Source organism: Antedon mediterranea, chromosome 1 (genome assembly GCF_964355755.1).
Source record: "Antedon mediterranea chromosome 1, ecAntMedi1.1, whole genome shotgun sequence".
Classification (NCBI taxonomy): domain Eukaryota; kingdom Metazoa; phylum Echinodermata; class Crinoidea; order Comatulida; family Antedonidae; genus Antedon; species Antedon mediterranea.
This window is the reverse complement of record NC_092670.1, coordinates 4,045,532-4,062,088: the sequence shown is the minus strand read 5'-3', so window position 1 is coordinate 4,062,088 and position 16,557 is coordinate 4,045,532. Positions and strand designations below refer to the sequence as shown.

The 16,557-nt window shown below is 30.5% G+C and overlaps 1 protein-coding gene across 1 annotated transcript; it reads right to left on the bottom strand.

Annotated features, from left to right (window-relative positions):
• Positions 1-616: 616 nt before the first annotated feature.
• Positions 617-12,828, bottom strand: LOC140053952 (adhesion G-protein coupled receptor G7-like). The gene is made up of 15 exons (XM_072098719.1): positions 12,563-12,828; positions 12,178-12,288; positions 9,997-10,248; positions 9,026-9,268; positions 8,243-8,491; positions 7,910-8,011; positions 7,482-7,609; positions 6,598-6,744; positions 5,795-6,104; positions 5,381-5,550; positions 4,890-5,042; positions 4,209-4,330; positions 3,840-4,102; positions 3,561-3,627; positions 617-3,453 (listed from the first exon to the last, which is right to left on the bottom strand). The coding sequence occupies exons 1-15, from the start codon at positions 12,771-12,773 to the stop codon at positions 2,922-2,924; spliced, it is 3,060 nt and encodes a 1,019-aa protein (XP_071954820.1). The 5' UTR covers positions 12,774-12,828; the 3' UTR covers positions 617-2,921.
• Between the last annotated feature and the right edge of the window lie 3,729 nt (positions 12,829-16,557).

Genomic DNA, 16,557 nt, shown 5'->3' with positions numbered 1-16,557 from the left:
AAGAAATACTTATTCATTATCAATTTTTGATTTGTAACGTAATTGTAGTCTGAAATGCTCTATTTAATTATAAAGCAGGGCCTATCGGCGGGTATTAAATACAACTGTTTAGGATGTATAGACATACTATTATTTGTTTCAGTTTTCCTTCCGAGTTATTTCAGAGCAAAGTCCGTGCCCAGAACAAAAATATAATCCTCAACTAAACTAAGTACTCTGTGCATATTCCGGGTAGTGGCGTTACTCACTTATAAGGTCGTGTAGTTACCGACATACCCCTACAATCCAGTAAACAACATTAAGTTCTCAGAAACTGCGTCGTAGAGCCGCCGACAAACGTCAATCAAACAATTCTTCATCTAGGCCTATACACACCATTCGCCAAATATTTACCATACTGTAGAGTATACAGTAGCTAGTAAATTTATTTTGGTTTGGAATATTATACAATTCTAAAGCTCCCTTCGATGACATGTGGTATCAAATTAAACGCCATAAAATATGCTATAAAGCTCTATCCAATGTTGTGACTAATATTTGAAAAACCTGCATATTTCAGTAACGTTTGACAAAATTAATATTTGATTATTATAAATATAAATACAACAAATAAATGTACACTACCTAGAAATTGATAAAGTTTCTATGACCTTTCAATTTCTTTCTTTCTTTCATTTATTTCAATAAACATGGCCTCCGGTCCATTTCACATAATAAAATCTATATAACTGGCCGGACATACAGGTTTTCTTTTTTCATAAGTTTTACATAAGTAAATTACAAAAAAAAAACTTAATTGTATTGTATAAATATATTTTTAACGTGTATACTTTAAATTAGTCTTACAATACAACCCACATATTTATATTCTTTTACTATTTCTATATCTACACCATGTATGCACCATTTATCGTCCCCGGTAGTTCCACCATTTATATCTACACCATGTATGCACCATTTATCGTCCCCGGTAGTTCCGCCATTTATATCTACACCATGTATGCACCATTTATCGTCCCCGGTAGTTCCGCCATTTATCTACACCATGTATGCACCATTTATCGTCCCCGGTAGTTCCGCCATTTATATCTACACCATGCACCATTTATCGTCCACGGTAGTTCCGCCATTTATATCTACACCATGTATGCACCATTTATCGTCCCCGGTAGTTCCGCCATTTATATCTACACCATGTATGCACCATTTATCGTCCCCGGTAGTTCCGCCATTTATATCTACACCATGCACCATTTATCGTCCACGGTAGTTCCGCCATTTCTGAACACAATGGCTTTAGTTTATAACTTATTTATTTAGAACTTATTTACATTGCAATATTTCATAATAATGTATTTGCTTTTGTAGACCAAATCGTCTGCAAATAATAAGTGTGAAATAAATTGTTATCAAATTGAACAATAATGATTATTTTCTTTCAATAAAATGTCTTTAAAATCATATAAAAAAAGAGTAAAAAGAAGTGGAGAGAGGATCATTGCTTTAATCAATGTGACATTCTATATCATCCATGCGGTGTTTTAATTGTTTTATTCAGTGTCCGTGTACATAGATTTCAATAGTTCAGCCAAGGTTTAAATTATATAATTTACAAAATAAAATTAATCTATCTACACGGTCAACAAAAGCCTGCATAAAATCTACAAATAGACTATAGTTTTCCAGTTTACTTTTACTACGTAGCTTTTCTTGAATTCCATTAGAAGTTAAATAGTAAAGATAAATTAATTTTTTTTCTTTCCAACCTCTTGTTATTTTACTTGCTTCTATTTATCTTTACTATTAAACTTCTATTGGAATTCTAGAAAAGTCACGTAGGAAAAGTAACCTAGCTCAGTGGGATATGCTCCAAAAGATTGCATAATATAATAATCATATTAAAAATAAGATACTTGTAAATATTAAATATGAGTGTATTCTCCTGACACATACACTAAAGAGCATACACTATCTTTAGTAACGACAATTTACTCCTTCTCATATTTTAGGCAAAATTTCTTTTAACACTTAAATTAAAAATTGTGATGTCATGTTTGTAAAAACAATTGATCAGATATAATGATCTACTGTATGTATGTATGTAGGTTGATAGTTGCTTTTGCCTTTTTATGTTTCTGTTAATTGTTATATTTTATATTGTTATTGTGAAGGATGCACCTTTGTGCTAAGTGTGCCACCGATCTAAATGTGTAATTTCAACAAATAAATAAATAAATAAATATAATTAACAAAATTATTTACAAAATATTTAATAAAAAAAACTATATAAGTGGAATGTGTAAGAGAATAATGAATATAACATAATATGGTGCAAAACATGTGTTTTGAAATTATAATGAATAGCACTTTATGCAAAATATACATTTTAAAGATGATTTGTCCCCGAGGCATGAACAATATTAAAATTTGAATAGGCCATTTTAGATTCAAGATTTATCAAGTATCAAGTATCAAGTATAAAAAATAAATTAATAAAATAGTATACACGTATGTACCAAAGTATTTATCTTTTTACTACTATTAAGTACAAACTCCGTCTGGAACCCTGACTGGTGTGTTTGTTATCCAAATATTTCCTACTTTTGGGATACCCGCTCTGAATATGAGGATAACAATGTGCTAACACGATGTAGAATTAACAAATACCGGTAACATTAATCTGTAATGATCATGATATTAAAGAATAATTAATTAAATTAATGGTTCACGTAAAAATAGAGGGGAATGTTTTATTTGTTGGTACTATATAATAAATTGAATTTAATCATAAATGGACCTCTTTCTACCTGTAACATAGAATCAATTTTATTTATAGAATGTTTTATTAGCCCGCTTTTAAAACTCTCTACAGATGTATAAATTTGAAAATAGCATATAAAGCTTTATTAGAAATTGTCTTTCTAGTGTTTAATGCTTTCGTTTACTCTATCTAACTCTACAATTGAAGAGCATCTGGCGGTGGATGTGGTCATGCTCGTTTGATTAACTGTGCTATATTTTCTACTCATCATTTCTTTCTGAGAGTTGAGAAATGAAGAGTTTATATATCGATCTGAACCGTAAAGACACTTCGCCTTCCATGTTTTACGAACTTCTTGATTTCTCAAACAAAAAAATATAAATATAATTAAGCCCTGGAAAGAATTAAAAATGCAGAATAAAACTTCAAAAACAACAGAAGCAGTGGAATTCATTGATATAAAGCCGAAGAGCCAAGTTAAACCCAAGAGTACGGAGACTGCAAATGCATTTTGAAGCCGTTTAATTGTTCTGTTAGTCTTTGAATGTTCAGTCTTCTGTACAGCTGGCTGAATGCGGGAAAATAATAATTCCTTCATTACCAGAGCATAAACGATAAGATTAAAAAGCAAAATAATTCCAATTATCAAAAGTAATCCGAAGTATAGTCCAGGACCAGACACCATGAAGCAACTAAATTTTAAAAAAAAGAACAATTGTTTCAAATAATCTTTTTACACCATAGGCATAATGTATCTGATGTGATTTTGTGATAAATATTAATAAACTTTTTCACTTACTAGACATCATTCATATATTGCTCTTTGTCTATGGCCACTGTTACTGCAATGACAAATACTGGTAAGCCTGTAATAAAATTGAATTTCATAATAGTAATATTAATACTGTGCCAATGTATATGATGTAAACATTCAATATGGTGGATGTCATTTTCATCATCGATGTAATTTTCATCTCTGAGATGTTGGTATACTTTCCTTACATTTATAGGCCTATATAATAGTGAAGATAAAATTAAATAAAAATATTAATGGATGTTTTTAACTGTCGGTACTCACCCCAACATAACATACTCGCTTTGAGAATAAACCTTGAAACGTGTGAGTTAAAAACTTTGATCAAGTTATAATACATCCCTACAGCTTCGGCTGCCATCCAAAGAAGACTGGACAGCACAAAGTAATGAAGTAGAGCCGCAATTAAAGTGCATACCCACTTATAATTGGTAACATACAAACTTACAATAAAGGTCAGATAAAGTAAAATTAGCGAAATGCTTAGGTTGATCAAAATCTGATGATGTCGCTTTGCTCTCAAACGTCTGTTGAAAAAAAGAAATCACAATCACAAATACTATAATATATGTATGTTTATTTTTTAAATGACTGAATGATAATAGAATAGTATTATTTCAGATTTGTACTTACTTGAAATATAACAGCGTTATTAAAGTTAAGCTTAGACAAACTATCGACACGATACATCCAATAATACTGATTATTTCTAATGCAGTATCTAGTTGTGTGTTGACACTCTGAACGTGGACATCCTACAAAATTAAATTATAACAAAATCTTTTCAGAAAAACGAGTACAATAATGCGCTGAAATTATTTGTACAATCAGGAAACAAAACGATTTATTTTAAATAAACAAACCTACTGCATTTTTCCTCAAAAAATATAGAAACCACATGTTTCATATAATTACTTTATTTAAGTTAATGAAACTTCCACCCATTTCGTTTAATAATTTGTAATAAACTAGAAGATTTTTAAACTATTAATTAGTAATCTAGTAGAACATATTTAATTAGGTACCGTAAATACTAATACTACTTCTATAAAATAATATTATTTTAAACTGCAAAATGATTTATAAATAGTCGAACAAACCATATACTTTAATAAATAAATAAGTATATTACAAAAAAAAGTTAATTTAATTGAAAGGTAACTTGAATTCAAAAACACAAATACAGTTTATCCCATCCTGGATTGTTTCCACTATCTAAGATAATATTTAGACTTTGTTCTTTATGAGATGGAGATGATAACAAATATGGCAACTAATTATTATTTGGTTCTTTTTAAGTAACAACAATCTTACCATTAGAACAGCAAAATTTGTCAAGTGATTACAGTGGCATTCAACACTACCATCTTCAAACACATTTACAAGTTCGCAGCCATCATCGGCCCAATCTCCAATTCCAAAATTCCAGTATACACAGTTTGTAATATTAGAAGTATCCCAGAAAAACTATTTAAAAATGAACAAGTATCTTTATAAGAAAATTAATGTACTGTACGTAGTAACAAACAAAAACAGTAGTACAAATAATTTATTATATTCTACTATATAAGATAGGAAAAATCGGATTTATGTTCTAATCAGGAAGGGGTGCCGATGGGTACTCTCTTTATCAAATGTCATTGTATGTGGAAGTATGTCCTCGCCCCTATCAAGACCACCGGGTAATCATACATAATATTATACAAGCGGGTAAATTTAGATTTTTTGTTGTATCGCTTTACAGTAGTAAAAAACGGAAAAGACGGGCCTTAAACTTTACATTTATTGCTAGACTTTGTACTTACCTTTGGTTGTTTAAAGGTAATTACCACCGGTTCATTGAGACCATTCACATCAACTCCAACAACTGATAGAGATGCAACAGTGCTATGTAGACTTCTTTGAGGATACTCATAGTTTGAAGCAAATAGTTTGTTATTCTGGTACACTATGTGATTCAAATATACATCATCACCTATTTAATGAAAAAAAAACACCAATGATTAAACTTATATAGAAACATTCTTTATTATTATTTTATATAAAGGAAAATGATGATACATTTGATCTTGATGTAAATAAAAGTTGGATAATGTCACAAACGACAAAAAAAAATAAAGATTATACAATAACAATTTTAAGCTCACCTAAAACAATTTACAACAAAATACAAGCATATACTGTGAACTCAAACATTTTCTTATGTAGCTATTACTCACCTAATAATGATCCAACTTCAGCAGGCATCCTGATAGTGACATCATCAGCAGATTGAGTTTTGTTTTCTCCGAACAATCCTCGACTTTCTCCTTGAACAGTTAACCCATTTATGAATTCTTCTTTTTCAACAATAAATGAATATACATCAATTTCTTCACTAGTATAAGTAAACTCGTCACCCGTAGATGATAATTGTGATTCTAACGATTGCACAATCCTTGAAGATGATGTTGGACGATTAGACGTCGAATCAAATTTTACTTTATCTCTTAGAATATTACGAACAGAACCCGATACAGACGAAGTTACCTTAAAATAAAAATATCAAAACTTCATTACTTTGTTAACTTGCCTCTTTCTGGTAAAAGTAAATTACTTATGATTGTCTTGGATAATCTACATTAGGAATTCGAAATGGCTTTCACGCTAAAGTACGTTTATTTTCTTTGAACAATCATGAAGAAATAACTTTGGATTTACATTAAACCACGACAGCAGTTATTGCAAAGTGCGACAGGTATTACAAAGTATGACAGTTTTGTTACAAAAAAAATTATTAATGTTACAAATTCAGTAAATTAATGCAATCAAATAATGCTGGAATAGCCGTTAATAATTAGGAAAATGGAATTCGATATCATTTCCAATGCTTTATAAAGTAAGCCTAGTCAAAGCAACAGGATGCTGAGCTCTGACCTGATCGTATCGCAACCACAGATGCACCTTTTGATCTACCGGAGGTCAGTGTCATGTTAGATTGCCTTGGCCTAATGTATTTTATTGCTAGAAATAACACAATTACCTCGAACGATGCTGAAGCAACAAGAACTACATTCTCCAATACATCAGCAATCGAATCCATAGCATTACCAGAAATAGTATTTAGACCTGATGTTAAGTCTTCAAGCAAATTGGATATTTCGTGAACGTTAGACTCAGTTACTACAATCTATATTAAACAAAAATGGTTTGTATATAAAAGTTACTGTAGTATTTTCAATATTTACTTAAAATGTTTTTAATGCAGTAGGGTATTGTTCTGTTTCAGACACTGACAATATTGTTTCACTCTAATATAGGCAAATCAGTAAGTAAATTATATATATATTATTTCATACACAATATATAACAACACGCTATTAAATGTGATAGAATATACATAAATATAGTAATAGTATAAATACATGATAGGCCTACGGGTGTTTCGAAACGATATACCCACAAGAGACGCGATACAATAGGAATATGGAGATCTTACACTATAGAAAAACAGACACCTTGCGTATATAGGAGACCCTACAATATGAAAAGAGGTATCTACTAAAAGGAAAACCCTAGTATTAAAAAAGAGAGACTCTAATATACAAAAAGTGTGACGTAAATATACGAAATAATTCTTTATTTCGGTATGTTGTCTTTCCCAAGATGTTTATAATGTTTACATTTTTTAAGTTTTCATTAATTGAATAAATGTGAAATGAAATGAAAATTAACAACCCCAAGTTATGGCAACCCAAATATAGTACTGTTGCATCATGTAGGTCTACAGTGTACTTTCTTTATTTTGTCTTCCATTTCGTATATTAAGGTCTCCATTTTAATAAATCTGACAACCAAAGCAATACATTTTAGAAATATATTGTTATCTTACTATTTCACCAAAATGTTATTTATTTCATTCATTACCTGACTAAGTCGATTTAGTTGATCATCAACATTTTCATTACCAAAACAATCTGTTGCAATGACTTTATTTGACCAATGCGCAATTTCATCATTTCCAATGCAAACTTTAGTAGCCATAGCAGTACCACCTAAAATAAATTTACACTTTTTTACAGTAGATATATAGCATATTGTGCTTCTATCATTTAAATTATTAATATTAACACAAATATTAGACCAATTCAATTCAACTTTTGTATCAGACAATTGTCCATATGGTATAATACATTACAAAAAAAGATGAAGGAGAGATGACCAAACATTTTATTTATTGGTATATAATGCCTCTCCCCATTTGTAGTACATGTTTAAATTCATCAACAAATATTTAAATCCTCAAATATTCATAAAAAGATGGAACACGAAGATTACTTGAATACTATACTTACTGTGTTTTGCGTATACCGGACATGTTTGCTTTGAATTTGCAGATTTTCCACTTCTTGTATTGGGAAACTGATAAAAGCCATCGTCTACGGCGGGGCAACCAACTGAAAAAAATCGCCCATTTATTTCGTATATTTATACTTAACATTAGGCTATAACATAATCTTACCAACTGAATTTTGCAGACTCTTAGCTTCATTGTTAATCAACTAGATTATTAACGTTATATCGTTTCAATTCTTAATACTTACATAAATTAATTGCTTTCTTATACATAAATATTCATATAAAACAGGTTACTATGTAGGTGTAAAATTACACACAATTCTTCTTACCGTATATTTCAACCATGAATGAGCAGACTGCCTTATTGCCAGAGTAATCTTCAACAGTGTACGAAACTTGTTCTATCCAAACAAAAAAATCCTCACCAGAAATGTGGGTTGAGTTAATAGTTTTTACTGCTATTCCATCATTATCAGTAACTTTTGGTTCTTCCCATGTCACTGGATGAACATCTTCTGAACTAGGAGTGGGGATATAGATGTCATTTGGGCAGGACGTAAATACAGGTGGCGTAAGGTCTGAAAACAAAAACTTCAATAATTCTAGATATATCTAACAAAAATGTGCTACTCCATTTTCTTCATTTTAATCATTATAGTAGGTCTAAAATATAATTTTTTAGAAAATTATTTTTTTGGAAAGCATTTTAAAAGCACAATTGAATTATATCGTTTAAAGATGTATAATTTTCCCAATGAAAAAAAATCTTATTTTTGTTGCTGATTATTCTATTTTAATGATACATAATAGTTATACACTTTGACCAAAAATTGGATCGAAAAATAAATTATTTACCTGAAAAAACTGTAATTTAAAGCAAAAATAGTCAAATTGGCTGCCTGCCAATGGTTTTTTTAATTTTATTTAACTGTTCACTGTCTTTTATAAGTGAAAACATTATTTTTAGGGGATTTTTTTTCTATGGAAGTGATTAACTTGATTAAAACTATTAATGGCCTATTCAAAGATTTTATTAATTTCATTTTTCATGTTTTTGGGGGACAATACATCTTTAATTGTTACAAAACGAATAGCATAATACGTGTTATTACCTTTCACTTCAATATTAATAATACACGTAGTAGTATGTCCATGATTATCAGTAGCATTGTAGAATACATAGTGTAAGCCAATCTTGAATACACTACCAGGAGTTGCTGTATGTTGCACGTTCACACTTCCTGAGTTATCGGAAAATGTTGGAGTCGGCCAGTAAACACGTGCTTTGTCTCTATTATTCTTGACATTTACAGTTTGAGAGTTGTTGCAATTGGTTGCTTTTGGTGGCTCAACATCTATTTTTTCCATCACATATAATCGTTGAAGTGAACATTTAGAAAAAAAACAGAGTAAGATAAATACAAAATAAAAAAAACCTGTTTTTGTTAGAGGATGCAGTTGATTCTGGAATAATGTAATGAAGCTTTGAGGAACACTCCATAGCCTCGGTCGATCACACATGTGTTTGTGATGTAAAGAATATTCTTATGTTTCTACCGAAATATTATTATTATTTCTCATTCCTACTATTAGGCTTATATAGGCCTATTCATATCAGACCTCGTTTACCGAAACTCATAAAGAACAAATCCCCATGTCAGACACCTCCTCACAAACATTACCACCACAAAATGGTTGAATATAATTCAGTAATTTATTTAAATCTACTGCGGCAGACTATCGCATCCCACCCATCATCTAGTTCCGTTTATAACACTTATAGACGACTATGATAATAATATATGAATGATAAGGTCACCGGCAATGATGTAGCATATTAGAGTGGAACAGCAGTCGGGATAATGGAATTGTTGTTTAGGGCGGAAATATAAGATTGTTAAACGTGAAGAATTTCCTGGTAACATTAACCTTTGATTAGTTTGTTGTGACCCACATTATGGGTAAAACAGCCTTTTCCTTAACATAAAAGTGTAGTAAAATCAGATAAGAGTTCAATTATTTTTTGGTTAACACAACTTCGAATATTCAATATTAAATTCAATTACCAAAAAGATAGACATACCGTCAATAAAAACATCAAATGTACATGATCCAATATTTCCTGACTGGTCAATTGCGTCATAACGTACTTGAGTTGTTCCCAGATAGAATATATTACCACGTTGATGGGTAGAAGTAATTGAAATATGTTCATCTCCATTATTATCAGAGAACAAGGGTGGTTTCCAATTTACCATCGTGCTGTAATTCAACCCTGGTTCATTTTTGCTTATAATTGTTGTCGGACAATACATAGCTATAGGCCCCTGTACATCTGTAAAAAATTGAATATTGTAAGAAATTTACGTATACACAACAATCTATATATAAATTTACGTAAGGGCAAAATTCGGTAAATCGCGCCTTACTTCTAGAATTTTTACTCGATGGTATATAAAGTTGGTTCGTACTTTCGGTACTGATTTTAACCACCTGATGTAACCCTGTTTACTAATTAAATTAAGTTAGATAATTAGTTATTGACGATTAAAACGAATTTAGGTTCAACGATTTGCCCCAAATAGGGGTGTTTTCCGATCGTGGTATACACTGTCTAATGGATGTCCATCTTGAAAAATACCCGCCACAAAAAGGAGGCTTCGCATTTTCCTATCTCTTCCTACGATAATTGTGTTTAATAGCTGAAAACCGGTTGAACAGCTATAGTACACCATCATAATGTTGAAGACAGGCCGATTTTCTTTAAAAAAAATACTATTTTGATAGATTTAATATACGATTATACAAATGTATTGATTTGCGATGAATGGAACATCCCAATCTCTCAGTCTGCCAGAGTTTGGTTTAACACAAGTAGGTAAATTTATGAGCCCTTGGTTTAACACATACGGTAGGTAAATATATGGGCCCTTTGAGAATAAACTTGCAATACTTTGACAATACTGTAAATACCTAATAACTATTTTTGGTCCTCATTTGAATCGAACATTTCTTACTGTGAATGTTCGTACTGTTAGATGTAATATAAAAATATATACAAATAAACTTTATTACTGAGATTGTGGATAGGCTCTACTGTTAGATATATAAACACATTATTATATACAAATAAACTTTATACTGACAGTTTTTTCTCAACGTTTGTATTAATAATTACCAAAAATAAACGTCGTAGTGGTGTATCGTGACATGTACTTTAATATTTCAATCGATTATGACAGTGACAGTTTTAACTAAACTAAATAAAGAATGTTCTCTAATATAATTAGGAATCTCTTGCCATACACGGGGAAAATTAGTGTACAATGAATATTTAAAAGAAATAAATAAATAAATAAAATAAACAAAGTATTAAATCGCAAATGTTTTACTGTATTTAGAGGTATATTATTTATAGGCCTATAAAACATGAAAAAAATATTTCGTTACTGAGTGGATAAAGAATATATTTGAAAATTGTTCCTCTTTGTACCTATCCGCTTTCCCATCCCTCAACCCTAATGTTACATACAAAACACAAATTGGGTTTCTTTAAATGAGTCCAAATCAAAAATTTGGACTCATTTTGTGATAAGTTTCTCCTTCGGAAGTAATTCCCAGGGTGCTAATTTTAGTTGACTACATAAATCATCGTTTCTGTAAACGACAATGTATTATAGTCCTGCGGTACGTACATTTGAAATCGCCAGTTTTATTACGCTGAAATTACTGTGTATTCGAGAACCATCTGTGGGCACGACCTAGATGGTACGCGAGCGAAGCGAGCGTACCATCTAGTACCTTAAATTTGTAATCTACAGAGTTCAAATGCATAAAAAATAGTTACAACGCTACGACGGTTTTAAAGCTTGGCTCCCACGTCGAATGACGTGGGCGCAACGCAAGTGAGTTAACTAATCATAACAGTTCAGATTGTGTAGATGAATACCCTACATATAATATTACTAGATTATAGTTTTAGTATAATCCGTAATATTAAATAATTAATATACTTAAATGAAATGTGAGTGTACATAGACCGATGCAGCACGCTGTACCGCGAGTTTCGACTATTAACAGATAGAGTAATAAAATAGTTACGTATTGTTACGTAATGGACCCCTCTCGGAATATTGACACATGAACAATACGCGTGCAAGGGTATATTGTTCTGGATGGTATTGTACTAACATTTAAAAAACATTCTATCTCTATCCTATGACTTTTTCGTTTTAGTATAGTTGTAATTGTGTACACGTCATACCTTCATTGCAGTATTGACCATCCCATCCAGGAGTACAAGCACATGTGAAGGTGTTCTCACCATTTACGCATGATACATTATGATGGCAAGTTACATCTATACAATAATCCACTGAAATAAAACAAAAATAATAAAATGTATTCATCACACTGCACTTATATATCATTAATAATGATTCTGGACCTACAATTACCTGAACAATAATGCAGAATGCGTTTTATCAGCTCATGTATCAAAATGCTGGGTTTTGTGTGGTAGTCTTAGGAGTTTGTAACCTCCAACATATTTAGCACACAATACTCACAAATAGCTTTATGAATATCATAATATTAACATTTTCATATGAATAATGAATATATGAATGTTAACATAGAAAACAGTCTACCTTCAATCGTTACAGTGAACGAACAGTTCACGCTCCTATCGCCAACATCAGTAGCTGTATATTGAACAACTGTTGACCCGATCGGAAAATGTTCACCTGGACTGTGTGTACATACTATTGCGATTTGACTGGAAGCTGTTTTTAGCCAGGGAATAGAGTCTTCCGTTTCTATCTGATACTTCGCTATAGCTTTCTCCCAACCAACCTCCATGGTATTTATATCAGCTGTAACTGTTATTCTTACATCATCCGGACAGGATAGGCTAATATCTTTAATAATAACATAATATTATTATATTTATATATATATATATTTAATTATAATATAATATTATACATAACTGACAGAAATAGGCCGATCCTCTTTCACACTTTTTAAAATACAATTGAACTAAAACAAAATCTAAATATAATGCACATTGCAATGTACAGTAAAGTTACATGCTTAGAGCCAGAAAAGACTAAATAAAGCAATTATTGTGATCTTCCTTTAAAAAAAAGTCTCATTGGAATGAAAATGGTTAAATATTTATAGGCAATGCATGCATATTATTTTGCGCATGATCAGAAGATTTTAAATAACATTTTACTAAAAGTAATCACTTCAAGATGTAATATAAAATTAGTTTGTGATTATTATAATATTAACAAATGAATATCCTTATTAGTCAGGTGGCTTAGCGACTTAATCGTTACACGGTGGACAAAAGCACCAAATTTGGCTCAGTCGTGAATATTAACAATATACAAAAAAATAATTCAAAAACAACTAACATAGTATTTCACATTAGTACACACACATTTACAGTAGGTAACTATCTACAAAATATTCAGTATAATATAAATAATGAAAGGTTAAAAAAAACTTAATATTTTGGATTGAATTTTTAAAAGTTGAAAGTGTCATAAAATGTATTACATATATCGAATTTTCAGTTTGAAGTTGAAATTTAATTTATTGCAACGTGTTGAACTCACCTAGACACAGTAGAGTATAGTCGGAGCAACAGTCTTGAACATTTGCTGATCCGCATAGATTATCACATTGACATATTTTTCCGGGATTATACTTCCCGCATCTATTTAAACAACTCTCACTTACTCCTGTAGTAACAAAACAATATACGTACTTAATTTATTATCACAAGGTTTGTTTTATAAAGCTTTAGTACTATTCTTTGGATCTATAAAAGAAATATCTATAAATATATATATTTTTAAAGACGTAGCATATACAACTTCGGACTATTCATCTTAACCAATATGCTTACAGCCTAAACGTTACGAAATAGGTTTCATTTTTATATTTTTTTTTGTGTTGTAAAATCTGTATATATGTGTTTTATGTCCGTTTTTCTGTTTCTAGCATGATTGTATGTGTGATTGCTACGAACATCTTTGTCTTCTATCAAGGAAAATGTTATAAGCAGACAGCCTTTTTGGAAACGAACTATAAACTCTATAATTATTATATGTTCCCTCCAGTAAGTGGTGAATCATGAGTTCACTGTTGGTTGGGAAATGAAATAAATACAAATAAAATAAATATTAAGAAAAGGATACTTAAAATAGTAGTAGTGGTGAAATTAGGTAGTCTACAATACAGCAAATACAAAGTAGCGTAAAAAATATCACCATGAAACACAATATTTTAGTTGCATCTTAAGCTTTGATCAGTATTTTTTTTTTAGAGATGTTGTCTCGATAAAAATAAATAGTGGTGTTTGTGAGATGGGCTTCTTTTCTAAATGAGGCACATGGGAATTTTTTCCGAGGTAAAATTGGCAGGTAATGTCAACAGTTACATTTTCTTGTTATTATTATTTTGTTATTTTAAAAGTAAAGTTAAAAAGTATCTACGAACGTTCACTAGCTCTAGAAACTATTTAATAAGCGCTTCTTCTTTTTTCGATTGTCCTTTTTTGCTGTTTTTTGTAATTTTTATATGTTGCATTGTTTGTCTTTTTTGCTGTTCTTTCAAAGGACCTCATTGGAAACAAGTCCGTAGAGGACTTTTATGAGTTATCCTTGGCATCCTTGTTTTATTTTGGTATTTTTATATTTGCCAATTTTAATTGTTTGTCTGTAATATTTTATGTACTGATGCCGAAATAAATCAAATCAAATCAATCTTTATAGGCCTCTTTTTAAGAATTAGAGTCCCATAGAGAAACACTATAAAATGAACAAAATAATAATATAGCGTGTCGATTTAATACTAAAAGTTAAAACCTATTGTTAAGACCATCGTTTTGTTTAAATACGTATAACATACATTGTATTTCAAGTTCTTTTTTTGGTCTTGCTTTAGATTTGAAGTATCTAACATGACGGATATTATAATCCGAGGATCAAAATAACACCACTTGTTGGAATCTTCATATTTTAGTCATTGTCACTTTACCTGTGATTGTGATTGTCGGATCTTTTGATTGCTATGTGAATGCCTGGTGATAATGAAGTTTGGCGTGAAAATTAATTAATTTTTATAATAGTACGTAATTATCATATTGAATAAAAAATATATATAATGCTACATACATTCCATGTTCTAAACTAATAATCATTGGGTCTATAAATAAATTATCTCTCTTATTTTGTACAGTTAATAATAGTTGTGTAATTTTATAATCTGAAAAATCCAGTATTTCTTTGATCTGAAAACACAAACATAAAGATACCAAATAATAAATATAGTAGGTAGGTAAGCCGACCAATTATTATAAACATTAATTTAATTTGATCAGACGGTGTACACACGTCTGTTTTTGTACAGTTTATGTAATTTAAGCTTAACATCGGAAAATAAATGTATGTGAACATATGTGTGTACTGAACTAAGTAACAACATTGTCGCACTTTGTAATAACTGATGTTACACGTACAGTTAAGGTACGCATTTAATGTTGTCAACAATCAAAACTTGGTAATCAACAACAAAAATCTGTTAAAAATCATCAACACAAAATATTTTTTTACGAAATATATTTAAAAACGTGTGGAGCCAAAAAACGTAAAAACCATCCACGATTATTGCTATACGGAATGACAAAGAATGTCACCAAAACTACATAACTATCATAAGACAGTTCTGTCTCTATGAAAAACAGATTAAGCGAGAAGTATGATGGTCCGCATCATCACAGATGGTAAATCTGAGAAAGATGTACTAAGAAGGACCGAAATTTTGAGCTTTCGTTAGCATAGCAATTATAATTGAAAAGATGTAGGTCAGGTCTATATTGTCTGAATTTAAATATTTTATTTATACTAGGCGACCTCTTCAGTCAAAGACTGACTATGTATTTTATCTGTATTTTAAATGATGTATTTTATTTGTATTTTACAAAATGTTAACCTCTGTAACTTATTTTTGTATTTTTATGTGAATTTTTAACTTTGAACAAACAAAAATAATTTCAAACGATGTATATATTTTACTGTGTTTGACCATGAATAATAAATGAAATGAAAGACTGATCTCCCATATCACAAATGGATGTGATGTAATAGTATACCGAGGTAACCCCCTACTCGTATCTAAAAATTTAGAATGCAGCTAGATGTGTACACTGGGCCTACGGTGTATAGTTCTAATCCGACAAGACTATTTACTATTTTTTATTTTGATGACAGTTTTTTAAACTTTTGCTTTACCTCGACAGCCCCGTTTTTTGTTTCTGATTGTCGAAAGATTGGGGAAAAAACTATAATATGGTGCAGAAACATATCCACTCTAAACAAAGTTATGATCAACAGGATATACATGATTTGAAATGTGGATAATAGACGAATAATGATTTTAAGAAGAGTAGAGTACAGGTATACTCAATTAAGAAAAGGAAGAAAAACTGTTGATGATATTGTTACGTACTAATAATGGACAAATATGAATCAAATGAAAATTAATGTTAACAAACTAAACTAATGTATATCACCAGAAAGCGAAATTTTGTTAAACCATTATACTTGCTTAAAAGCGAGAAAGAGGTCAA